The sequence below is a fragment of the Macrobrachium nipponense genome, chromosome 8 (genome assembly GCF_015104395.2).
Source record: "Macrobrachium nipponense isolate FS-2020 chromosome 8, ASM1510439v2, whole genome shotgun sequence".
NCBI classification, from domain to species: Eukaryota; Metazoa; Arthropoda; class Malacostraca; order Decapoda; family Palaemonidae; genus Macrobrachium; species Macrobrachium nipponense.
Window position 1 is genome coordinate 98,611,409 of NC_087203.1, and position 27,199 is coordinate 98,638,607.

Here is a 27,199-nt window from a genome sequence, read left to right on the forward strand (position 1 = left end):
CGGAGATGCTGCTGGCATCCTCGGGTCTGTTGGACCGAACCACGCTGCTGACCCTTCTCAGTGCCACGGCAGGTACGACGACCTTGCGCCCTCATTTTTATCTCTCTTCTCACCTGAAATGCATTCTTCGTTTCGCTAGCTGTTTATAAACGTTTTTAAGAAGCACTTGAATGTTAGATTCGAGCTCTGATGATGCTGAAACTTATAGTAAAATTTAAGACAGGCTTTGGATCAAATGAGCTTGTTAGCTTAAGAGCCTCAGAAATGTTTTTCATCTATTGGGTGTTTTATGTGTTTGATGTTCTCATGTTACTTTTTTTTTATCTTCCCCACTGCTTTCAGTGTGAAATGACTCAGTGTGTTGTTTTTTTTTTCTCTCAATATATTTCATGTAGAGATATTAGCCAGGTTGCAACCTCCGGGCAAATCTTTTCAACTCAACCTTCTTTTAGCGAATTCAGGTAACTTGTTTCCTTGGTGTTTACACGATCCTTCACAATCACTCACTGCCAATAAAGGTAAGGTAGTTGAAGTACGAGCAAAAATTAAACTTAACTTTGTGAGAAGTCAAGGGAGCTAGAATTTACGGATTATTTCCATAGGAAATGAATAAGCATTAAGATGAATTAATACTGTTAAGGGAATTACTTGGATTATGATATTCAAATTGGAGAATATTACCTGCTAGTATTCTCGGAAAAATAGATGGAATATGTAAGCATAAAATAAATAAAATAAATGTGGCGAGTTTGATCCTTTTGTTTTTTGCTGTAAATCTGCGAGGCAGGATTGACCTGGTTTCAACTGAAAAAACAAAAGACTAATGGACTTATGAATATTCTGGAAATTAAAATTATACCAGAAGTCTAGAAATTGTACCCTTCTGTCAAAGAAATTTTTCCTGTCGTCTCGTCTGTTTAATTGTTATGTAGACAAGTTTTAAAAGCATAAAATTTTACTATAGCTTTAAAGGCAAAACAAGGAAAGTAAAACCAGATGCAAATACAAGTTTTCTCTAAAATAGTTATATGAAGCACAATGATTTATAAGAACTATTTGAAAATATTCGATTGCAATCGGCAATATACAGATGGAGTTAGGATCTGATGTTTATCCCCGGAGTTTTTAAAGTTATTTGGATTAGATACAAAAATACGACAGATTTGCCAGAAATTTTTGAATTTTCCTTAAACCATACGTTATTTAAGGCTCATCTTAAATGCATCAGGAATTCCGTCGAAATATTCAATATTATTTATGTGAAACTTCAGGATATGAAGTGATATTTACTCATTTCTATAAAAAAAAAAATGTATACTCAACAAAAAATACAGGTTCTTTTTGAACTCCAGGGCCCGGTTTACCACATCTTGTTAAACCAGGTAAATAAAAGTCTGCTTTAATTTACAAACTGACTTTGTACGTTGATAGCTGCCTTACAACGGGGCGCCATAACCGACAGATTTATGAATCGTGAAAACTGCTCGGGCATTGCGCATGATATCACCATATAAAAAGGTAATTGAGTCACTTGGCAAAAAGTAAAAGTTGACACAAAATGTTGCCTCCACGTTTCCTGCTTCTGGTACCATAACTGTTTACTAAAGCTCCTCTTCGCAACTGCCCCAAAGTCCTTCTCAACCTTTCCTGCCCTTCTTATGCCCTAAATTCAACGCTAAATAGTATTGAAGTAGATACTGGTATGATAATGAATTAAGATGATATGATGATATAATTAACTGAAGCATTTTCAGGTTTACAAATAATGTTTAGATATCAGTAGTTAGTACCTTAACACGTCTAGATACTTTACTTTACACATTTTGCCAAGTTCAGGCACTTGCAAATGTATTTACAGCAGCCTCTTTTTATAACGTTGTTGTATATGTGTTGGAGTTAACCGATGTCAAAAATAAATATTTTTCTTATTTAATTTTCTCTTTTCTTACCAACTGGTGTCTTTAATCCCAAGATTCAAAGGTTTCATTACTCAGAGGAGTTGGTAACCTGTCGGAGAAGCTATTTTCTATTTATATTCTGCTTGGAAATCTCTAAATCTCTCTCTCTCTCTCCTCCTCTCTCTCTCTCTCTCTGTGTGTGTCCTTTAAGTGTGCTCTGTGTGATTTCGCATACAGACTATTAAACTTCCTTACCGTACATAGTGGCTTCAAGAATTTTTTTGGTCATTGTAGGTATGAGCTTTTATTGTCAAATAACAAATCACGTATGGTTCAATTTCAGCTCAAGGTTTCCTTTTGGTCCTGGTGTATTGTACTAAACTTCTCTCTCTCTCTCTCTCTCTCTCTCTCTCTCTCTCTCATAGATATATATATATATATATATATATATATATATATATATATATATATATATATATATATCTATCTATCTATCTATCTATCTATATATATATCTATATATATAGATATAATAGATATATATATATATATATATATATATATATATATATATATATATATATATATTTCTGTGTTTGTATAAAAATATATTTCCGAATAGCAAGCCAGGAATAACCGATTTAGATCAACCTCACTATACCCTGGGACTAACTAATTCACAAAGGGAATTATATATGAATTGCTCCTACCCAGATTAGGATTCAAACCTATTCCAGGTCTGAGTTCTCCACATAACAAACTTGTATTAGTTAGAATCTTGATTCTAATAGTAGTACTGTACTCGCCTTATTCTTTGGTGTAAGTTATTCTCAAGACATGGTGAATTTGATATTAATGGGTTATTTTTGGCCTAATGTTTGAAAATAAAAGATTTCCTGTACAACTGGTAACAAAACTGCCGAGTAAATATCAAGTTCACTTTACCTCTGGTCATTCGCTCAGCGTATGCAACTTTATACATTTAATCATTTCATTTGTTTCCATTACACAGTTTACTTATGACTGTATAATATTTTCTTGTCTTAGCAGTCTCTCTTTTCATAGGAATAAGGCAAAAGAGAAGAGTGTTTTTACCACACCTAACATGTATTGCTATCATATTTTCATAAGAAAAATCAACATCTGAAAAGAAGTTGTCATCAAACCCAAGGCATTCAGAGGAAGATCTTTGGGTAACTTAAAGACCAACGGCTGTTGCTATATCTTGAGCATCATTATCTCATCAAACGATTTGCTTTTCCCTCAGCTGGCCAAAGGCAGCCATCACTCTTGCAGCCAGACCTCCTTCAGGCAGAATACATAACAGACAGGATCATCACCCCCACGAAGTATCGAGGACCTCCTTCTAGAGAGTGTGGCATACAGTGTGATACGCCAGTATCAGATAGGTAAGTCCAACTTTCATAGCAGTTTTTTTCACTCCGCAGTTTCCAAAAGTTCCGGATGTAGGGCTGAAGACTACAATGCTTGCCTTAAACATCACAGAATCCTCTATCTAATGGTTATGGTTTGTGGTTCAGTTTAGAACTGAATATTTGTTTTTTTAATTTTCAGCAAGATTTCTGAGTATGTCCTCAATATTACTTCTCCCATTGATAAGCTTAATAACCTCTCTGGAAACATTAAGATCCGTAGTTATATAAATATAGATAAATAACAGAATTGAGGATCATCTTTTATTAAAAGAGATTAAAAACCCTGCTCCTGGGTGTTCCGTGTTGTGATACATTCCGTCAGATATCTTCAGCTTAAACAGAGAAAGAACTTTGAATCTGAAAGTCAAGTATCTCAAAATTCATCTAGAAACAGTTGTTTCATTTTTCAGGTGATATCCTTAAACTAACTTAATTTCACTGTTTCATCAGTTAATTCTCTTCATTTTTCCTGTTGACTTTGTGTAGATATTCATAGGTTTAAAAAAAACTGTTTGGCCTTTCAGAAGCAGTCCCAGACGGGATACGAAAAGGAAAGGCAGCAGAAGAAACAAATCTCCCTCGACCTCCTTGCCGAGGGACAGTGGCCACAGCAGCGACGCCAGACCTGCCTGGGGACACAACCATAGCGACAGACCTTACAGGAAACAGTCTGAAAAGGATCCATACTCTGGGAGAAGGCTCAGAAGGAGGATTACGAGGTATGTTGGCGGGACTCTCCTCTAATGACCTTTGCCCTTTTGTGAGAGTTTTCATTTCAACTTTTGTATCAGTGGTACGGATGTGCCCCTCAAAGGTATGCCGGATAAACATAATTTTGCTAATTCTAATGGTTAAACGTAAAAAGGAGAAAAAAAAAATAAAAGCAGTGAGATGGTTTTCATCAGCTGAGGAGTTTGGCCGAATTTGATGAAGGTTCCTCCTGCAAAGGATTGTTTGTGTAGATATGAACCTTGCTGATGCAAAAGAACCTGGAAATTCTAAGCTCTTTCTGCGACCTGAAATGAATTAGTTAATGCTTTCAGGTATGCGATGTAGTTGCTACTTATTATGGAGGAAATAGCAATCATATGATTGCTATGGATTGTTTGATTTTAGAGTTGGCATTTTTATTGCTTAATGTTTTCAAAAAAAAGTAATTCACATACGCTGATAGTTACGATTTGTTATTAGCTTTGCGAAAAGTCATCTCTTTTACGTCATCAAAATTTTATAAAATTTCTACTTGTTTTTTCCTCCGTTATTTTAATTTTTCTTACCTTTCTCGTACGGCGAATGCCTTTCCCTGGAATTTTTACCAGTGCCAGCTCAGTCAGCAGAGCTCTGAAAACACTTCAGGGGTCATTAATATTCGAAATCAGGAGTTAACTACTATTCGCTGATTCCAGGTCACTCAGTCGTTGCGATCGGGACACCGCCACAGAGGAGAGCGACCTTCCACAGCCTCAGCGTCGCCGTCGGAAGACTTGGGATAAATCAAGACAAGAGTCCTTGTCGTCTGACCTGTCTCGGTAAGTATTACGAATGGTGTTACTATTGCTCGTCTTACTACCTTTATCGTAACTGCAGGATATGGTCTTTTTTTTCCCCTCATGTTCTTGAGTGACATTGATATCTCATTATTTTAAATATTTATTTAAATAATTTAGCAATTAATTAATCAGATTAATCAAGGCTAACTGGTTTATTTTCATAGTCATTAAAGAAATTGCTTCATCTGAAGAAACAAAAGGTTTCACTTGATTATTGTTAAGGTATCTTTTTTTTTTATTTATTCATGCATTGGGGGACATTACCCAACAATTACTAAACGAAAGGGCCTCGTTCTACTATCCAACCATTTGTAGTAAATCAATCAATTCGTCAAATCCCTTTCATTTACCACACGATTTTACAATGGAATATTATTTTCCACTCCCCGCTAGTTCACCATCGCCAAGAGACAGGGTTCGAACGAACAGGTCTTCGCCAGCATCCGGGAGGAAATGGCCGCCAATTAAAGGTTCCATTACTCCCAGTTTACCTCGTCCTCTGACTCCCGAGATGGCAAAGGTAAGTGCGCATGTCACTCAATTCACTGCAGGTACGCTCATGAAGAGTTGAAGATTAGAGAGAGGAAGAAAATCAAGTTTTACTTATTATCTTTAAGTTTTATTACACCTTGGCCGTTGTTTACTGGGAAGTTATTGTGAATGTTTCATTCTCGTCACATTCGAAGATTTTTGCTGCTGAACTGGTTAAATAAAATCTGTAACATATTGCAACACGTTATCGTAAGTGTTCCGTCCTCGTAACATTCGAAGATTTTCTCTGCTGAATGTAGAAATCATTGGTTAAGTCAAACAGTTACCGTAAATGTTCTGTTCTCATAACATTCGAAGATTTTTTTGCCGCTGAAGTTAGAAACCATTGGTAAGTCAAATTTATGTGGTACCGCAGCAGTGAAGTCGAATTAAATGCGCTTATAACTTTAAATATAACGGGAGTTTGGTGCAGAGTACAAGCAAATAACGGTGCAAAAGGACAAGCAAATAATCTTTGTTCAATGTACTGTTTCTTGGACAGGCTCCTCCCACACCAAGCTCGCAGTCTATCATAGAAAAAGAGGAAGAGGAGAGAGATGACAACGATGATGTCGTGACAGCTCCAGTCATCAGTGCCTTGCCGGAGAGCAGGTCGTCATCGCCTCCAGTTCCTGCTCTGATCAAGAAACTCACAGGTGATTTTATGATAGGGAAATGTTAATGAGAATTTTATTTATAGATTTGAAGTTTTTTTTTACAGAAGACCTTGGATGAGTCATAATTTTAATTACTGATTACAGATTTGCTTCTTGGAAGTACAATTTAACAAGATATAAAGGAGAAAATATTGATGATTTTATTTTTTGGCATATTGCATCGTTTTTAACCTTTCTGAAACCTTCAGAATGTTCAACCTCAGCAGTCTTTGAATTAATGCTGTTTATGATACTAGGGCCAGGCGAAAGGATCAAAACAGTAAATTACTTGCGTTAAGTACTTTGGATATTATGAAAACTGAGAACACATTTAAACTTAGATAATCATTTCAATTAGTGAACCATAAAAAATTCTCATTGATAGCTCAAGTTGTTACTAGATAAAAAAAATAGCAGACTCTTATATTGACACTGATGTAAATGCTGAATTTAATATTCACTCTAATTCTTAAAATGTAATCTTTTTGCTTTTTAAATCTCACCAGTCCTTAATATATGTTTTTTATAAATATATGAGTAATCAAACAAAATCTGAACTGCCATATATCTTTACAATCCTGAAAAAATAGCCACGGTGCATGAGTTCTTAATACTGTTCAGCATGTTTCATTTTATATACGAGAAATATTTGAAAATCTGAAATGCCATTTCTCTGTTGCAAGCCCCACAAATTTTCCTTGGTTAACTCATTTTTATGCAAAGAATTTATAAATCCTTTATGGGTTCCAATAGATAAAATATGTATTGCATGATTTTGTTCACCACCAGGTGCGAGTTTTTTCGACGTTCCCGAATACCCTCCAGGGGCTGAGCCTCCTGGTTCGCAGAGCAGTTTAGTTCCTTTAACAGGCAAAGGGAATCCGAAGGCCCAGAGGAAAAAATCACCGAGTGTTACTCCTGTGCTGCCTGAAATCCCGACCTCGAGGCCGCCATCAAAGCCTCCCTCGCCGAGGAGCTCGCCTTCGGAGGGCGGCAGTCTTAGTGAGAGGCCCAGCAGTTCTACTTTACAACCTCCGGCGGGTAAACAAATCCTGAATTTTTCATTACATATTTTAAAGGGTGGGTTTTAGTTTGGTTATTATTCATTTTGCTCTTAGTCTGTTATAACTTTTTCCATAAGTACTTTTTTATGGGTAAATAAATATTCAAGATTTTCTCCTTTATAACTTTTGTAGTCATTTCATGGTTTTCTGACTTATATTCATGAAATGTAGCTCGGAAACTTAATTTATTTGGTAGGATCAACATTTTTTTGTGTATTTTTCCATCTGGCGATAGGTAAAGGGATTTAGATACATTTTGGAGTTATTTTTAATGGATTTCTTTCTTCCAGTGCTAGTTGGTAAAATGTATTTTTGGAAGTTCTGAGTTTACTGTTCAGTAACTAGATACCATCTGAACTTTTGGAATCAGTGCTGTTGTGGAATTTCCTCCCACTTGTGTGTGTAGAAACCTCTTGGATAACTTTTAAAATCGATGGCTGTATTGGCCATGTTTTTCTATTAGATATTTTAAAACCCTCTCTCAGACTATAATCAAGTGAGCCTAAGGCACCATAAACAATCCACTAATTCCTAATTATTTGGTTAATTATTTGATATTTAACAAAAGAAATATATACTGCTCCAAAATATTGAAATTGTATGTGAAGCTAAACTTTTTTTTTATAATTATTAAGAGTAATAGGACTGGAGTGAATATTATTAATAGTAATAACTAAGAGTAATAATACTGAAGTCAATGTCAGTAGTATCGAAGATAAACTGAGATTGAGATGACGAAAAATAACAAAAGTATAAATCTAGTTCGAAGTTGATAGTGATTAAAATTATGGGATTAGTACTGGCAATAAGAATGGCTATTGTTGGTGATGGCAGCTTGCATCGCTTTTTAAGTTCTCCAAATTCTCAGGGTCTGCTCCAAACTGCACATACTGCTTTTATACATTATGTTCTTTAAAGGTCACTGACCCTTTCTTGCATGCAGTAGACTATTGATTTCCTAAGAACAGTTTTACTCATTATAGTTTTTCTTGTTACCATCAGATTAAGATAATATGCGTTACTTTGAAAAGAGGTCATTTTGTCTAATAACATGCAAAGGACCTTCAACTTGAGGATAAGTAATGGAGGATCGAACATCAGATTACAGTAATCAGGTCCTAGTAAGAGTAAGATGCTCTTAATAAGATGAATGGTTGTATTCGCTATCCTGCAAGGCAGAAATTACAAGGTTCATCGTTATGGAAAGTAGTAAAGAATTTGAAGTTTAAAGACTGAATTTAATATCTGATTATGCAGTGATTGTATGAAGTGAAAATGATTAAGGATATTCTCGTAAGGTAGATATGGAACCATGCAGTTGAAGTTATACTGAATATTACGAGGTTGCTTTGGGGATTAGAGGAAGTGTAAAGGAATGTGATATAATGGCCTAATATCGTCAGTCCAGACGAAAAATTCAATTTGTTTATTGTTTATTTTTCCTTATTTATTCATTTACTTTTGTGTGGTTGCTGAAAATTATCTATCGTTTTTAAATCAATAGATTGAGCTTAGATATATTTTATCAAGGTACTATTTGCCCCAAGTTAGCAACTTTTGCCAAGGAGTCTATTTCCGATAGTGAGTCGTCAAAGTATGTTTTGTCCTTAGCCTTAATCTCCCTTTCAGGTGGCTTAAAAGTGGAGGGTCTCAACGGGTCGGACAGTAGTGGAGCAGGTTCTCCTCACTCTCGGCCGCCCACGCCCAGAAGACTGCCGCCCATGACGCCCACAAAGAGTGACGGCAGTCCTAGGTCGTCCTTAGCGACCCCAGTATTTCGCTCTTCCTCTCCTCCCGTACCTGCTGTTGCCAAAAGACTGTCAGCTCAGTTGCGGTCTGCTAAAAGTGCAGAAGAACCCAGTAAGTGTGAGATCAAGAAAACTCCATCTCTTATTAAGATAAATACTATTCGTGTGGAACAAGCCTAAAAAGTATTTTGACTTAAAATTCAAGCTTCCTAAGAATATGTTCACTTGAAGGAAGTGACAGAAGATAACAGAAAATACAGAAAGAAGAGATCATTTATTAGAAAGATAAACGAGAAATTAAGTAAATGGTTAGATAAATAGGTAGAAATATAAATGAATTGTGAAAATACAATGAGTAGTAGGGTAGAGAGTTTCATTAGTAAATTTGGTAAGTTCATTAATTCATGGTGAATTCCTAAGTACACTGAATCCCTAGTTCTCTGATGACCTTGCTTGCAAAGCTTTGCAACACAATACTTTACAGTAAGTAATTCCTTTGCCTCATGCAGGCGTTGGAGAAAAACAGTTAACGCCTGTAGAGACGCCGGGGTCGCCTCGTGTAGCTTCTTCTCCAGGGGCATCTCCTGCATCTGCAACGACGTCAGGTATGTAGGATATCGAAGAAGAGTGGCAAAACTGAACTAAAGATGTAGGACAGACAGGGAAGTATAGGGAGTCGAGAACAGATGGGTAAATCGCATACATTAGATAAGGTCATAGGTGTTAACGATATCAGCCTAAGATAAGCAGACAGCCATAAAGATCAGGTCATGTATGTGCACACCACAGGATAACACTGTTTTTTGGGCAGCGCTGAATAATCTCATAGATCCCAGTTCTTGGTTTTTGGCCTAAACTATATACAGTATTCCATTTCCCATATATATTCCAGTATTTTTGGGAAAACGCTTATTAAGCTGAGGCAGAAGGAGAACTCGAGAAGTTTTTTGAAATTAGATGACACTGCCAAAATAAACTGCTCTTTTGAAGAAGCGTAGCTAGGACAAGTTGGAATGTAGGAAAGCAATAATCTTTCATAAGTGGCTGAGGAGGCTGTTTTTCTGAAAAACATTGTGTCAACATAACATACAAAGAAAGTCCTCAGCATTTCCCAGATGTTTATAATGCCAATGAAAACGCATCTTTTACTATATCCCTTAAAAATAATGCTAAATTAATTACCTTTAGATACAATATGAACATTATTTTTCAACTAATCCCCGTTGCCTACTAAACATCTGGTAATTTAAGACTGTTTTTGATGTAGCAGTTCATCCAGCTTTATGTTAATTACAATTTACATAAACCTGAGTGAATTACAGAGAGGGAGAATTGGTCTCTTCATTTCCTCTTTATTTACGGTCATTAACATAAGTCAGAGTGAATTACAGAGAAGAGAGAGAGAGAGAGAGAGAGAGAGAGAGAGAGAGAGAGAGAGAATTGGTCTGTTCATTTCTTCTTTACATACTGTACCTTGATATTTCAGTTCGAAAAAGTGAGCCTGTTTTGAAATGTATTACTAATTTGTAAAATTGCTAATTGATGATATTCATTATTTTCTGATTTTTTATGATCTTGCAAAATTCCACTAAGTAGAAACATACACACTTGGTTTGCAGTAGAGAACAAACCCGACACCACATACATCTGAAACACAGTGTCACCCGATTTAATAGCATAATATTTACTGTAATGAACATGTAAATAGAATTTCCTTGAGGAGATTATAACTGACAGCAATTTCCCCCCCTTCACACTGGAGGTGGAAAGAGAGGCCGACATCGCCTGGTCCACGTGAAGCAAACGTCAGAGGGTAGATAGTGGTAGTAGAAAAGTAGATCGATCGTAGATTTGCCCCAGTAGATGAATACGAGACCCGGCATATAACTCAGTGAAGGGACGATGCCATAAAAAAATCATTTATTTTGTTTTATTTGTGAATGATACCTAGATAGAAACGGCTGGATATCATTGTTCATTGAGCTTCGTTTTGGTTTCTTATTTTTGTTGTCGTTTTGTTATGTTAATGTTGTTGTTGTTGTTGTTGTCGTTGTTGTTGTTGTTGTTGGCTCAGATGTCTTTCTTGTCATAGTGGGAGGGAAGGAAAAATGTTATGTGCTGATTCTGTGCGAAAATCTAGTTATTAGTCAACAGGTTATTTCGGGCCGCAATAACACCACCATAAGCTGCTAGGTCTTTAATAATTCATTGATTAGAAGCACACAAATGGTTTCATTCTCAATACTGCAGTTATTGCACCTAATACCTTCACGTGCTTACATTTGCCTTTAGTTGTAATTCAGAATGACAGGATGGTTGGAGAGTTGAATGCATAGATGTCATTGGATGGTGCCCTTGTGTCCATAGTGTGTGAGAGATTAGGTTGCGATTACATGAATTTAAGAGAATCCACGATTTAACTTTCATGTTGGAGTTTCTAACAAAGTCTTATGAACTTCAGGCTCAACAAGCTGACTATTGCTAAGAGCTACTTGGACTTTCACGTTATAAGAAATGGAGTTCTGTTAGATCAAGTACAAAAAAGCAAGTATTAAAGCCATGTCAACGAGCTACATTATATGCCTTTTACTCTGTTTCGTTCTGTTGTTTCGCCTACGTGTATTGCTGCTTTTCGTTCATATAAGTATTTAGGAGAGAACCTTGTTCGTTGTTTCTGCCATATGCTGAAGTGTGATAAGCGCTGTATTGTAAAGAATTAAAAGACCAGTCATTTGTTTTTATCAAACTGGACTTTGACAACGATAGCAAGCTTTAAGACAGTGACCAAATTGTCAATTTTTTTTTCTTTTTTACTAAAATGCAACGGCATCACAAGGCTCAGCACAGAAGACTGACTTTACACTTGATTGAAAGTAGTGCTTTCACATAAATGCTGTTCTGCTTACCGCTTGGGACTGGTTATCAGAACGAAATTGTGTACAGTTCCTTATCTCAAGCTTAAAATTGGGTTGATTTGATGCGGTGTCGGTTTCATAAACTTCTCTCGAAGCATATCTGATGTAATATCGTTTCAGTTGCTTTCATTTAAACCTAATGATTGAATATTTCTTTTCAGTTACTTCAACCTTAATATATCTGGTTGCTTGCCGTTTTACTTACATATACTTTAATTAGTCTGAATTATGTTTTGTGATGGTTCATTCTGATTTATTTTCTCTCTCTTCTTTACAAGGAATATTCTTATACTGTATTAATATGATTTTACTCCCTAACTAACAAATAAAGTTAGTTTCAGATTTATTCAAGTAATCTCTGTTGTATAAGGAATCAAAAGATTTTTTTATTTAAATGCAACCATTTTTTCCCCAGCTTTTTGTATCGCTGATGGCGTGATTAGATCATATTTCTTTTGGTTTGATGACACTGAGTTTTGTCAGTTGACTTTAGAACGAAGTGAAAGTTTGTTCTTCCTGTAAATATGGTTCTAAGGAAACAAGACGTTCCATAGGGATGTCCTTCTTGTACAGACAGCCAAGATTCTTGAAGACAGAGCTTCTGAAGATCGGGACTGTAACTAATCTCCATCTGATTTGAAATCATTTCCCGAAATATTTCTGTTCGTTGTTTTAGCCCGATTCAGGATTCCTTGCGGTAGCAGTTAACCAGAAAGACTCATGAAAATACTCATAAACTGTTCTTACCAGTGACAGCCATAATACAGTCATTGTCTCTGTCTTGAGTTGATTGCTTACTGCATTCCCCCAGTTCCTTGTGACCCTCCTGAGCTCTGCCTAGATGTACAGTATTATTATCTCCCAAGCTCTGTCTGAATGCCTCTATATAACTTTCACAAGTTTGTGTTCATGCCTTAATTTCCTCAAGCTCTGTCTTAGTGGCTTCGTGTCTGTATAAAGATTCGTAATCTTAACTATCTCTTAATTATATCCTCATAGCTTCAAGAATTACTAGAATGATCTGTTTTAGAACAATGACATCTTAGTATAAATGTTGTCTTCTGAGAAGTCTGAATTAGCCTATTATTGCAAGTACTGTCTTATCTAGTTTTAGCAATAAAAGAGCTTAGTTCTTTTTCTGCACATCATTAAAAATAAACTAATTACATAGACTATTTTACTATTAAAATTTACAATTAATGCACAATTCGATACATTAGCCAATTCATAGCTTTAAATAGTCAATGTACAGTATAATAATGTCTCTGCATCTTCCTTATGATGTTGAATGTTGCTGTTCTTCAAGTATGTTCATTATTCTGACAAACATTTGACTCATTTCACCTTTCATTCATCTACAGTGTATAGGCTTTTCAACATAACTCATTTCACTAGTAGGGATTTTAAAGCATTATCATATTTACCTTTACTTTATGATATCCATCATAATCATCTTTATTTTATTATTATTATTATTATTATTATTATTATTATTATTATTATTATTATTATTATTATTATTATTATTATTATTATTATTATTATTATTATCCAGGAAATAAATCCTCACTACAGGAAAGTTTTAGAAGGAACTTTAATTGAAGCATGGCTTTATTTCACGTTTGTGTTCATTTGTATTGTACGCTCTCTTAATTTCAGTATCCTGCGCTAGTTCTCTATGTTTTAAACGGTTAGAAGCAATATGAAGACCTTATTTAAGCTTATGTCAAAATATTACCTTGAAAAACCGAAACATTGTTTACTGTAAGGGCTATGTTTTAGTGTATACTGCCGGGGATTTTAACTTTTTGCAAAGGACTAAAAATTCTTGTATTTTCCAGTGAACTTTGAATAAAATGCCAGTCACAAAGAACTGGATTCGTGTCAAGGCACATGAAATTTACGAGCTCATTGTCATTATTTAACTATAGGTAAGGTAATGAACTAATGATGCCTTCCTTGTCATGTTAGCTTGACCTCTCAAGGTCACTCATCCGGGGATGTAAACTTTTCTGTTTGGAAAGTCAAAAAGAGGAGCAAGTCTTGTTCCACGATTCTTCTCTTGGAGGCTAGAGTTAATTACCCTTGAATTGAAGGTGCTCCTTGGATATTGGCTTATTAATGATTCCCCTGCTTTCTTTTTCTTAACCTTTACGTTATGACTAGCTGGAATTTCTATCTAGAATGTTTTTTTATACATAAATTTTAGTCATTCTTAACCACTGTCAATGAAATTTGTCTGCCTACTTGTTTTTAATTAGTCTTACATTTTATTTTAATTTTATCTGATCTTTTTTGTTCATGTCCTAATTTTATCATTTTAATAAACCTTTAAAGCAGTATTCACTTTTCATTTCATCCGATTTTTGGTCATATTCAAGTTTTGTTATCTTGATAGGACTTCAAAGGGGTACTTATTTTTCGTATTATTTGATAATTTTTTTCATGTCCAAATTTTCTAATTTTTATAGAACTCAGCTGATTTTATGCTCATTATCACAATTATCATTTCATGCGCCATTAACATTTTATTTAACCTTATTTACTGTGATCTTGATCATTTATCCCATTTCAAAGGTTGGTTACATTGTTAACATTAGCTACTTTGCTCATCTACCACATTCACAATCATTACTAGTATATTGTCATCACCATCCTGCTATCCATAGTCAGTTTCTTCGTATCATATTATTATTTACTATTTAAAGTCAGTGCGATAACGAGTATTTTCTGCTTTGGCGTTGTAGGCGTATCGTCTCGGCCCGGAAGTGCAACCTCCGGGCACGAGGAAGACGTCCGGACAGTAAGCGTGACCTCCTCAGGTTACGAGTCTGGCAGGAGGTCTTCAGGAGAACCTCGATCCCTTTCAGAGCCTCTCGTTTCTCCCGACAAATGGGTCATTTTAAAGAGTCTCTCTTCTCTTCGCCAAGTAAGTACTATATACATGCTTTCTGCAAATGCTGGTGCGTGTATGTGTGTTACATTTTTTCTACATATTTTTTTATATTGTAAAGGTCATCATATGAAAAGTCAGTGCTGTAGTATGAGCACAGTAGTAGTAATAGAAAAGAGAATGAAAGGAGAGAATTGGAAGTAAAATTCCGAAATTTCTCAAATATATGCATTCAGTTCAGTTATGCTTGGAGAAGAAAACAAATACAACAATTCTTCAATATACTATAGAATAATCACTGATGTATGTATTGCTATCCAGTCGAGAAGAGTATTAAAAGTGGAAGTAACTAATCTCGTCCCTTTTTTACTTTCTACAGAACTTGTGGAGGCGCCATCAGGAGCTATCCCAACAGCCAGATTCGGACGGCTCATGCTGACAGAACGCGGCCACACCGGTGACTACCAAAAATTTCCCCCAATCTCCGGCACTGACTGAGGAGGAGGAACCAGCGGAAACAGAAGGAGCTATAACCGATCCTTCATCAAAAAGACTTCCACCTGTTGTGTCCTTCCAGACACATACTAAATTTATTCCTTTGCCATCTTTCCCTGGTCATCACCAATCAGAACCTACTGAAAAACCATTGTCTTTGGACTTTGAATATCCAATCCCTCCTCGTCTGTCTTCGTCTCAGGAGTCTGCTTCATCCCAAGAGTCCCTCAATGAAGAGTCTCAGTCTGACCCCACCATGTCCCAAGACTCCCTGGAGCAGCAGTCAAATGTTGCTACTTCGCCCGAACCCAGAGAGGATCAATCAGACTCCTCTTCCTCTCCATCCAAGTCCTCTACTGACCCTCCATCTGCTTCATCAGACACTGTGGACAACCCATCTGAAAGTTCTGTCCTTCCAGATAGTTCAGAACTTATTTTGGAAAGCTCAGAAGCTGTTGCTGACAGTTCAGAGGCTCTTGCAGACAGTGCAGAAGAAAATATCCCTCCACCACCCAAACGTAAGACTGCAGTCTGTCATACGATAACTACTCCTGTTCCTGAGACTCCTGGTCCCCAGTCAGATCCCTCCCTCCCTCCAAGACGACACGGTCCATCTCCCCCTCCAAAATATCCTAGTGTCCTTCAGCCTCCCCAGACTCTAGGAATTTTAAGCTAAGGAATTTCCATCATTCCTAATCATTTTTTCACCGGTGTGGCCACTTTCAGATCCATCTCTGCTTTTAGCCAGTTGGACAATAACTCATTCTACAATTACTGTATTTTTAATAGCCGTTTAAAGTCTCATCTTTTACAGAGTTTAAAAACAATGTTCTAGTAATTCTCTTTATTTCTCTTGTGGGAACATCACAGACTCCCAAGATGTTCCGAAAGAAGTTATGCTGAAAGCTCACAAATTTCTGGCTTCAGATTTAGTTGATCATAAGTGACCTCTCAGACAATAACCATTACATTAAAGGTTTTCTGCTTGATTGAAAAAGAGCAGGTGAGAAATATTTTACAGTATTTTCTCTAGATGAATATTAATTATATCATAATGATATGATCTCTTGTTTTACCTAATGTGCCACACACACACAAATAAGGCCAAATTAGGTAAGATTTATGGACCTCATTCTTGGGCAAAGCTGGGAAGGCTGTTCCCAGTAGAGCCTGAGAGAATAAGGTTATGTTCCTTTGTAAGTTATGCAGCACGGTAACAGCTTAGCCACTGGTAAGTTTGGCACTAAGGATCACAAAGATAATTTATCTAGCTGAAATTACATTGGACTAAGTACAGAATGTACCATTAAAGTCATTGATAGCTGATACTTCAGTTTTTTCCTGCTGATTCTGCTGACGAGGAAATTACCAATTTTAAGCTGTTACTGTGCATTTCTTGAATATAGACAATTTCCCACAAGCCCCATCCCGTGAGGCACCCTTTGTGTAATCTCTTCCATATTACCATCAGGGTTGCTTGTATACTTCCCCCATATAGATGCGTTGATTCAAAGAGGAGTACATGACTCGAACGAAACTATTACAAGTTATTACTTTCCGTAATAACTGGGACCGTGTCATTTATTCTTATGCTCTGCCCTTGGACCAATAGCATCGTCTCTACCGCCTCTCTTGCCAAGCAGTCGAATGTGTATATTTCTGGACCTTTTGAAATCGCATTGTACGTGTTAAGACTTATCACTGAAATCGTGTTTATTTTAGATTTAAATATACTACTGTGCTTCATTTTCAAAGAAATGTTCTGCGTCTGTTTCATCCTCAGATTGAATGTGTCTCACTTTTAGCTTTTTCTTCTGCCGAAGATTTCAGTATTTATTTCGTGATATTGTCTGTAGTATCTACATTTCAAAAAAATTTATGTAATGTATGCAAGCATATCGATCTTTTTCAAGAAAATTTACATAGTAGTGCTTTCTTATATAGTAAATTTCATAGCTAAATATTGTGTATTCAAAGGATTAGTTTAAACATTATGAGTATGTATTTCTGTAGCTTTCTCACATATTGGCATATGCTAGATTTGTAGAGTTCTGCTTTGTAATTGATTTTTGCTTTTAATCATTCAAATGATGAAGAACAGTGGATATGTATCATGACTTCATTAAACACTGGAAATAGTTTATTGTTAAAGTAACTTGGAAATCAAAAAGCGAGTTTTTGTGAAAATGCTTAGCCTACTGTGTTTTCTATCCAATGGTGTATGGTTTGTATATTGTAAAAACGGGTGAATAAGTATTGTAATGATATGTAAATTCCATGTACAATAGCTGTGAATGTGTAAAAAAATAAGTAAAACTGTAAAGAAGGAGAGGTTGGGTTTGAGACACTCATGTGCGTATGTAAATAGACCCCACATGTAAATTGTCAGAAAATGAACAATTCCATGGATCATCAATAAGCTCTTGGCTACTTTGCAATTAGAGCACTTCCTCCTCTATGGTTAAACATAGACTTGTATTCCTCTTAGTTGTATTTTCAAATTTAAAAAATTTCATAAAGGTAATGTAGGAAACTACTTTTGTATCTTGCAAATATCTGAGTTCGAATCCCTAAATTCCTCGGATATGGTAAATATATAATCATGATATTTGTCATTTCTGTTTGGAGAAGAAAAACATTTGCCTGAGAAGGGAATTGTAAAGATTCTTCATAATGATTAAATTAGAATCATTTATATATTATCATACAAAAAATGCATATTTGAATCTACTGTGTATTGCATTCAAGACATTTCAAAATTCGTGACGTTGTATAGCAGCATTTTTGCATAGCATGCTGTTTACCAGGCCTTACCAAAATAATTCAGTGGTTTTTTTTATCAAAGGCAGAATCATCTGTAAAGTTTTAAAGAAATGTTGGAAAATTCAATAAATATCATGCAATAAAATCTATCGTAATTTCCAGTAAAATTATAAATGGATTAGCTGATGGTAATAATCCTTACTGTTAGGTTTAACATATTTTGAAAATACGCTTTATGGGTTCTTTAAGGGACTTTTTAACGAAAAATGGAAAACTGAAAACAAGGCATTCAACGATAAATGTCCACACATCTATAATTTACAGTGAAAGTCTAGTCATTAGTTTAAGTTACATAAAATTGAAAAATAGCCAAGAGCGATGATTCATTGTAAAATGAAGATGACAACCCAAAATGTCTATTTTTGTAATGTATTTAGTAAAGTCGATCTCGAAAGGATTTCGTTTTTGTGACCTGCAGAAAATTTACCTCCTTGATTACTGTTTCATACCTTTTACTACTTTGCTAGTTCTCTCTCTCTCTCTCTCTCTCTCTCTCTCTCTCTCTCTCTCTCTCTCTCTCTCTCATCTCTCTCTCTCTCTCTCTTGTTTAGGGGTTAGCTGACGAAAATGAGGAGGCGGAGAGGTAGGTCTGTATGTATTTGTATTATGCGTAATATGGGTCTCCTTGCCAATGTTATTCAGAGTTCAAAATTAGATTGCTTCACATTCATGAAGCATGTTTATCGTGTTCAGTACTCCCTTAGTACCATAACATGACAACAGAAACAATATCCTTAATTTGGTGATAAGGTTCATCAATAAATAGCTTTATACGGTAGACATATCTATTGAATAGCTATATCTATTGAATACTATATCTATTGAATAGATATGCATCATTTATGGAAATCAGGAACAGTAAAAACAAATTCTTCTGCTTGACTAAGGATCACTTTGATTCTACGCTTAAACAAAGGATTGAAAGTTTGACCCAATTGTTCAGAACCGCAGATCATCTGGCTGAAAAATTCTGATATTCACGACCAAAGAAAATGAAAATTATCAAATTTGTTAATGGGAAGACTAAGGTATTGTTTGCAATATGAACCTTATAGTCCCGCAGCCCAGACCATTGAGATACAACGAACGAGATACCGACTGTAACCCCTACTGGTATTTAGGTGTAGACTTGTAAGCTGTGAAACTGACCGTCTGTGTGCCGAAATATATGGGTGGCTTACTTAACAAGCACTACTGATTACTTGTTAGATTTTGGGTCTAGATCCAATATATGAGATACCAGATAAAACTAATATATAATATATCTGCAGACTCTACTGATCATAGAATGACCAGTGACAGACATTTTGGAGGGTGGGTTCCCCCTGACAGACGCACTGAAAAGGGGGGTTTAATTGGATCTAGATCCAACTTAGGAGATACCGAGTAAAATTTATACTACAATAGCACTGCACGACCTAGAATACTACGCTGGTAATGACAGACATTTTAGTTGACAGACAAAGAGTGGGGAGGGGGGGGGAGACAGGATCTGCATCCAACACTGGAGATACCAAGTAAAATTTGTACTACAATAGCACTGCACATCCTAGAATGCCGTGATGGTAATGACAGACATTTTAGTGGATGGTTTCCCCCTGACAGACACCCCACAACGAGTGGGGAGGGAGAGGGGGAGAGGATCTGCATCCAACATGGAGATACCAAGTAAAATTTGTACTACAATAGCACTGCACATCCTAGAATGCTGTGATGGTAATACCAGACATTTTAGTGGATGGTTACCCCCTGACAGACACCCCAGAATGAGTGGGGAAGGGGAGGGGGAGGGGAATACAGGAACGCATCCAACATTGGAGATACCAACTAAAATTTGTACTACAGTAGCACTTCATATCCTAGAATGCTGTGATGGTAATGACGGACATTTTAGTGGGTGATTTCCCCCTGACAGACACACCCTAACAGGTGGGCAGGGGGAAGGGCAAGCCTCGATAATTAATGTCTAGACTAGTATAGTAGGCTACTATTGACCTGTATTATACATTATCGTGATATATTTAATAAATATTCTTATCCTTTCTATATCCTTTGTATTTATCTAACACAGTGGTTCCCAACCTTTGGCACTTTGAGGAACCCCTGAGACAATTTTCCTCATCCCAAGGAACCCCAATATATATATATATATATATATAATATATTATATATATATATATATATATATATATATATATAAGTCATATCACATTACGGGATTCATATACAAATATAGAGCTACATATGTCCTTTAATATCTATCGCTCTACCTCGGAATCAATATATTTTCATAGTTATTTAAGCGAAGGGGAATTTTTTAGTTGATAAGAGATTTGCCTGCTCACCGGCACGAACCATTGACACCTTCAAATCAAGATGACAGTGAAGCTTAAACCGCAATGCCACCCGCAAGAGGATATAAGTTTATGCCGCCTGCCACCTCAAATACCTGTCGCTATCAGGTATTCGTAGTTTTTGGAGACTGCATCAACCCCCTCGACCTCGGTAGCGTTTTATTGCATTTGACAGCACATAGCCATTATATAAGTCATATCACATTACCATGATTCATATACAAATATCGAGCTACAAATGTCCTTTAATATCTAATTCGCTCTACCTCGGAATCAATATATTTTCATATATGTTTAATCGAAGGGGAATTTTTTAGTCGATAAGAGATTTGCCGGCTCACGGGCGCGAACCATCGACAAATCTTTTATCGACAAAAAAATTCCCCTTCGATTAAATATATATGAAAATATATTAATTCCGAGGTAGAGCGAAATAGATATTAAAGGACATTTGTAGCTCGATATATATATATATATATATATATATAATATATATATATATATATATATATATATATATATATATATATAAGCATTTGTAACAATTACTTTTAGTAAAACAGAGGAAAAAATCTCGCACGATATGTTACGATAAAATAAATGATAGGACTACGATTTCTCACGCCATGTTTAACGAAGAAAAATATATACTTATAAATAACAAATAATTAAATAAAACATGAATTCTCACGGAACCCTAAGGTTCCGCCAAGCCCCGGTTGAGGATAGCTGATGTAGCACAAAAATTATTTATTTGTTTCATATAAATAACAGTCATCTGTAGGCCTATAATAATTCAGTCATATTATTATTTTGTCAAGCAAGCAACTGACTTCAATTACAGTACTCGCTTTAGCTTTGTTAACGAGATGAAAATTAATGTAGCGGTGGCTGGAAGACTGGCACTGTAAAGTAGCATATAAGTTCTTATCATTATTAGAGTTATTGCTGTAAAATGTCTATGTACATAAAATTTGTTAAAAAGAGTAATACGCGCCCATTAAATAGATAGTAATATATATGTAATATATACGCTATAGTCAGGGTACTGATCATAATAATTGTGCTATATCCTACTCAGTTTGTTTTATCGAAGAAGGACTACCTTCTTTTGGTTTCAACTGACTTTCATACTAATGAAATCATGGATACATTTTTGTATTATCAGTTTTATGAATGAATATTGTATTATAGTCGATTTTTTTTCGGCTGGTGTAAAATTCGTCAGATATAATACACCTGGCTGAGGAAGGACACAGAGGATGTTTTTTAAACAATCTCTCCACACACCAAGTTATTTCGAACATTTCCATTCTCTCAAAAAGATTATGAACAAATATAAGAGCAAACTAGACCAAAAGAAAATAATCACCTAGCATTAATGTAAAGAAAACAAGAGAAATGAAAAATTAGTGCTATTGTCAATTTTTTCTATCGTTAATGTTTAATGAGTAAGTGTTTAGCGAATTGTTAGGGTTTAGTGAGTAAGCGTTTAGTGAATGTTTATGAGTAAGTGTTTGATGAATGTTTAGGATTTAGTGATTGTTTAATGTGTCAGTATTCAGTGAATGTTTACTGAGTCTTTAGGGTTTAGTGAATGTTATTGAATGTTTATTGTGTATGTATTCAGTGAATGTTTTGTCTTTAGGGTTTCAGTGAATGTTTTGTGAATGTTAAGTGAGCGTTAAGTGAATGACTTGTGAATGGTAGTGTTTAGTGAATATTTAGTGTGTAAGTATTCAGTGAGTGTTTAGGGTTTTAGTGAATGTTTTGCGAATGTTAAGTGAGCGTTTAGTGAATGTCTTGTGAATGTTAGTGTTTAGCAAATGTTTAGTGTGTAAGTGTTTACTAAGTTTTTAATGATTGGATGTTCATTCACTGTTTAGTATTTATTAAGTATTTAGGGTTTGGTAAGCATTTAGTATTTAATGAGTGCTTAGGGTTTAGTGAGTGTTTAGTGTTTAATTAATGTTTAGGATTAAGTGAGTGTTTAGTGAATGTTTACCGAGTGTTTGGGCTATAATGTATTTAGTAAATTTTTTAAGTGTTTTTTGTTTTTAAACAAAAAAGGGGGGGGGGGTGTTTTTTAGATGAGCATTTAGTGTATAGTGAGTGCCTAGTGAGCGTTGGGTATTCAATGTTTTGTGTTACTGAATGTGTGTATTTTAAGTGAGGGTGTGTGTGTGAGTGCATGGTAAGTGTGTATGTGTGTGTGCGTGTGTATGGTGAATGTATGCAAGTGTGAGTGCTTACTGAGTAAGTGCATTGTGAGTGTTAGTGTTTAGTGATTGTACTACATTACTATTTAGTTAGTGCTTCGCTACTGTATGCAAAGAAAGTCCTGTATTTACACAGGAACCATTTATGCTTGACACTGCTTAGATCCAAGAGCAGATGCTTAGGCCTTGACCACAATGGTTGGAGTGCTTAGGCCTGTTTTCGTAAGGTAATTTTTCTCTGTGAAATTGGGTCGAATAATAATAATAATAATAATAATAATAATAATAATAATAATAATAATAATAATAATAATAAAAGATTAAAATGTAATAGTAATGAAATATAGTAATAAGACCTGGACCGAGACCTTTCAATATGACCTTCCGAAGTCACTCTCGGCAGGGAGATCGCTACGCCAGTGATTGACCCCCTATGCCTTGCACACAGCTGACACATTTGCACATTCGGTTGTCCGATTTTTATGACTGTTTGAGGCGCATTATAAATCATATTAGCAATGGTAAATACATTGAACAGACGTGAGGATATAATATTGAGTTAATGCCTGTCTAATGGATATAATGAACAATTAAAGTAAAAATATTACTAGGGAGAAAATTAGCCGAATAATGGTCGTCAAAGCCAGCATCGATAGAATGTATTGAAACATTATATAGGCTGCCTGTGGTGCCTGCCGGCGGGAAGTTAAGAGACAAACACAATCAGCTGGCTTTAAACATCAAACTGCGTAAGTATCATTTTTATTTGAGTTTAGATTTTCTTCCCTGAAGATATATGGTACCTGATACTTGGTGATAGCGTACAGATCAGTTTAAGTGAGGCAGCCGAAAATAAGTGGATTAGATAATTTAGGAGTCAGGAGCTCCAAGTTGTATGATCGTCAACTTCGGGAGAGGGAGCAGAATGGGTGAAAATGTTTTAATGTTTATAGTTAGCCGCCTATACTGAACAATTCATTCACATTTCCGTTTCCAGTAATTATTTGTGGTGTGATACAGCATCTCTTTGTGAATGTGCGGGTGTTAAAACGGCTCTTTATGATGGGACTTTGGTCTTAATATCAATCGAACTCCCATATGTGATAAAAATTTCATTTCATCCACACGAACTAACAGCAACTAAAGAAATATTCAGTTATGGTAAGACATGTTGGGCTACGAACCTCGACATGGCTGCAGCACCCTAACTATAGGCAAAAAAAGAAAATTACCAAAGACGCTATTAAAACGAGAATACTAATGTTACATTTCGTTTTTTAGAGGAATTGAGAGTGGCTCTATATGACTGATTTAATTGTTCAAAACTGGCTCAGCACACATACTTGTAGCTGTTGTCACTTGTGACCCCCTCCCATTCAGATATACTACTTTGTGTGAAGTAATAACTCTACACCAAAGAATAGTACTAATATTATATATATATATATATATATATATATATATATATATATATATATATATATGTGTGTGTGTGTGTGTGTGTGTGTGTGTGTGTGTGTGTGTGTGGTGTGTGTGAAACTATAGAAAGTAGACCAAGCCTAGTAAGTCTCATACATAGTTTTTTATATAGATGTGATGGAATTAATGAAGTGAAATATTCCATATGTCAATAGGAATTTTAGAAAATAACTCCGGCAGTAATTCTTATCCTGAAACATTACAATAATTCTTGAATTTTTTGCCTTGTACATTTTATCAGGCTCACGATTTTCAGATAATTACCATATTCCTAATATTAATATTGCCCTAAGATTGATTTTGAATCATTTCAAGGTTTCCCATCTCTCCCTTCCAATCGTAGGTTATGTCTGTGAAGGGGTAACCACCTACTAAAATGTCTGTCATTACCATCACGGCATTCTAGGTTGTGCAGTGTTATTGTAGTACAAATTTTACTTGGTATCTCCAGTGTTGGATGCAGATCCTGTCTTCCCCTCCCCACTCGTTGTGGGGCGTCTGTCAGGGAGTAACCACCCACTAAAATGTCTGTCATTACCAGCACAATATTCTAGGATGTGCAGTGCTATTGTAGTATAAATTTTACTCGGTATCTCCTAAGTTGGATCTAGATCCAATTAAATCCCCCTTTTCAGTGAGTCTGTCAGGGGGAACCCACCCTCCAAAATGTCTGTCACTGGTCATTCTATGATCAGTAGAGTCTGCAGATATATTATATATTAGTTTTATCTGGTATCTCATATATTGGATCTAGACCCAAAATCTAACAAGTAATCAGTAGTGCTTGTTAAGTAAGCCACCCATATATTTTCAGCAGACGGTCAGTTTCACAGCTTACAAGTCTACACCTAAATACCAGTAGGGGTTACAGTCGGTATCTCGTTCGTTGTATCTCAATGGTCCGGGCTGCCGCTCTATTAGTCACCCATAAATGAATAACAAGGTCTGGTCGTTTGTTTAGCCAAAGAACATTACCCAATATAATATCAACTGTTGTTCCTAACATCAAGGTTTATCAACCTTGGGTCACGATGACAAAAAATGCGAACATGGCAACTCTACCATAGTCTTGCTCTGCGTAAGCACAGAATTGGTTCTTCATTCGTTGTATTTGTGTTTGGTAAGTGCTACCTAATACAGTTCATGTGTTTGCGTTAGAGAAATACTTCCGGCAAAGCAACTAATGCTTTAGAAAATTCTGTTTTGTGTATTCAAGGGGATTCATCACTTGCTGTGGAGTAAGTAGTATTCATAGATTTTGTGAATAATGTTCCAGAGGCAAACACCTGTTGTTTGTAAAGCAGAGAAAGGTCAGTATGCTAATATTGAAGTCGAAGGCTTATATTGCTTTGGTTAGTGAATAAGATAACTGTCAAGTTGACAGGTAAACGTAAATAGTAAAAGTTGCATGTAGGATAATAATTTTGTTCGATGGCAAAAATCCTTGAAATGGCCCTAACACAATCGTTTTAACATGCCTCTAGGATAGAGAGAAAGGGAGTAGGGATCTTTGTTTTTAACCTCATTACTAAAAGTGTGTATCATCTTTATATCTGAAGTGCCATACTTTGTATTTATACCCATTGGTATAGCCTACCAACACCCTGATGAGAGAACTTTTTTTACAGGTTATTCTTAGGAGGAGTAGACACATTGGACGCATGTCCTCTTCCAGGGGAGTTTGAATTTTTATTTTGACCACGAAAATAGTCGTGATGGCAGTGATTTTAGAGAAATGATAGAAATATTATAGTTTGTTATTTAAATTAAGAGGCGAGCAATACATAACCATCTAGTATCTGCTATTCCAGTAACCATTGGAGCTCTCTCTCTCTCTCTCTCTCTCTCTCTCACACAACACACACACACACACACACACAGTAGAGAGGTTTATTAATGTCTTAAACATATGCAGTAAACCTTATGACGTTATGATATTTTACCAACGCGAAAAAAATCATTGCTGTATGCTTAAAGTACAGGTTTTATAGAATGAAGACTATGCAACTTGTCTTTTGTTGTTCACGATTGAAATCCGTATCCATCGTTAATGGCCTGAAATTTTGGTATTTAGGATCAGGTTGTTGGCTAAATGTTAATTTAGATTAGGCTGACTTAAGGACCACAAGCCCAACCTTAACCCTTTCCAGTCTTGGGGCGGCTGGGAGCAGCCATCAATCCCTCTCATACTAGGTATTGAGGGCTGCTCAAAGCAGCCCAACCCAAAACCGTAAATATCTTTGTAATAACTTGATATAGCGTCCCCTAAACTTAACCAATCCAAGGACTGTTTTCTGTGCTTGATAGCTATATATCAAAGAAAATCTAATTCCCCAAATTCAGTCCATAATCTACCTCCGAAAATAATTTTCAAAACTACGCCAAAAACTTGGCTTCTTTCCGGCGAGACTACCTCATTTCTTCTCCCACGCCTCAGTGGTGTGGTTGGTATGGTGTTGGCGTCCCACCTCGGTGGTCGCGGATTCGCTTCTCGGCCATTCCATTGAGGAGTGAGAGATGTGTATTTCTGGTGATAGAAGTTCACTCTCTACGTGGTTCGAAAGTCACGTAAAACCGTTGGTCCCGTTGCTGAATAACCACTGGTTCCATGCAACATAAAAACACCTTACAAACAAACAAGCAATACCTCATTTCTCCCGCGAGTTTCCCAGGTGAAAGTCGCCTTTCGCTACTTCTAACTAGCTTCATTTCCTCACGTGTTTGTAACACTGTCACCAAGTCGCCCTACATCCCTAAATATGATTTAATAAGTAACTGGTGCTCTTCCCTCAGATCCAATGTATAATTTTTTGACTGAGGAACAACATTTTCACTGTAATCCATATTTCTAAAAGGAAAAGAAAGTCAGTCAGTCATCATCCGATAAGGTAGCTGCGTTCATTCACATGATGAAGTCGAGAGCATCTTCTCTCCGGAAATCAGAATGATGCCAGTTAGTAAATTACCAAAGAATTATTTCTAATTTTACAGAAATAAATCCTTTATAAAGGCTCACACACACACACATATATATAGTAGTGTTATTCAATTTGAAATAAAAATGCATAAAATAGAAAATTACTGAGAAAACCATAAAATAAAACTTAATGACAATCCTGATGATAAGGCAACATTATC

At 35.9% G+C, this 27,199-nt stretch overlaps 1 protein-coding gene across 6 annotated transcripts in view; it reads left to right on the top strand.

The window, feature by feature from the left end:
* LOC135222925 (uncharacterized) overlaps window positions 1–18,403 on the top strand; it is a 343,175-nt gene extending 324,772 nt beyond the window's left edge. For 3 of the 6 annotated variants that reach the window (XM_064261356.1, XM_064261360.1, XM_064261357.1), the window contains 12 exons: window positions 1–72; window positions 3,166–3,307; window positions 3,859–4,053; window positions 4,741–4,863; window positions 5,278–5,404; window positions 5,918–6,071; window positions 6,861–7,112; window positions 8,765–8,995; window positions 9,393–9,488; window positions 10,646–10,696; window positions 14,546–14,727; window positions 15,071–18,403. The exon at window positions 1–72 is cut by the window's left edge and continues 58 nt beyond it. In XM_064261356.1, the coding sequence (XP_064117426.1) occupies window positions 1–72; window positions 3,166–3,307; window positions 3,859–4,053; window positions 4,741–4,863; window positions 5,278–5,404; window positions 5,918–6,071; window positions 6,861–7,112; window positions 8,765–8,995; window positions 9,393–9,488; window positions 10,646–10,696; window positions 14,546–14,727; window positions 15,071–15,130 (1,685 nt within the window). In that variant the 3' untranslated portion in view covers window positions 15,131–18,403. The other 3 variants (XM_064261359.1, XM_064261362.1, XM_064261361.1) reach the window with 3 other exon arrangements.
* Window positions 18,404–27,199: the final 8,796 nt, after the last annotated feature.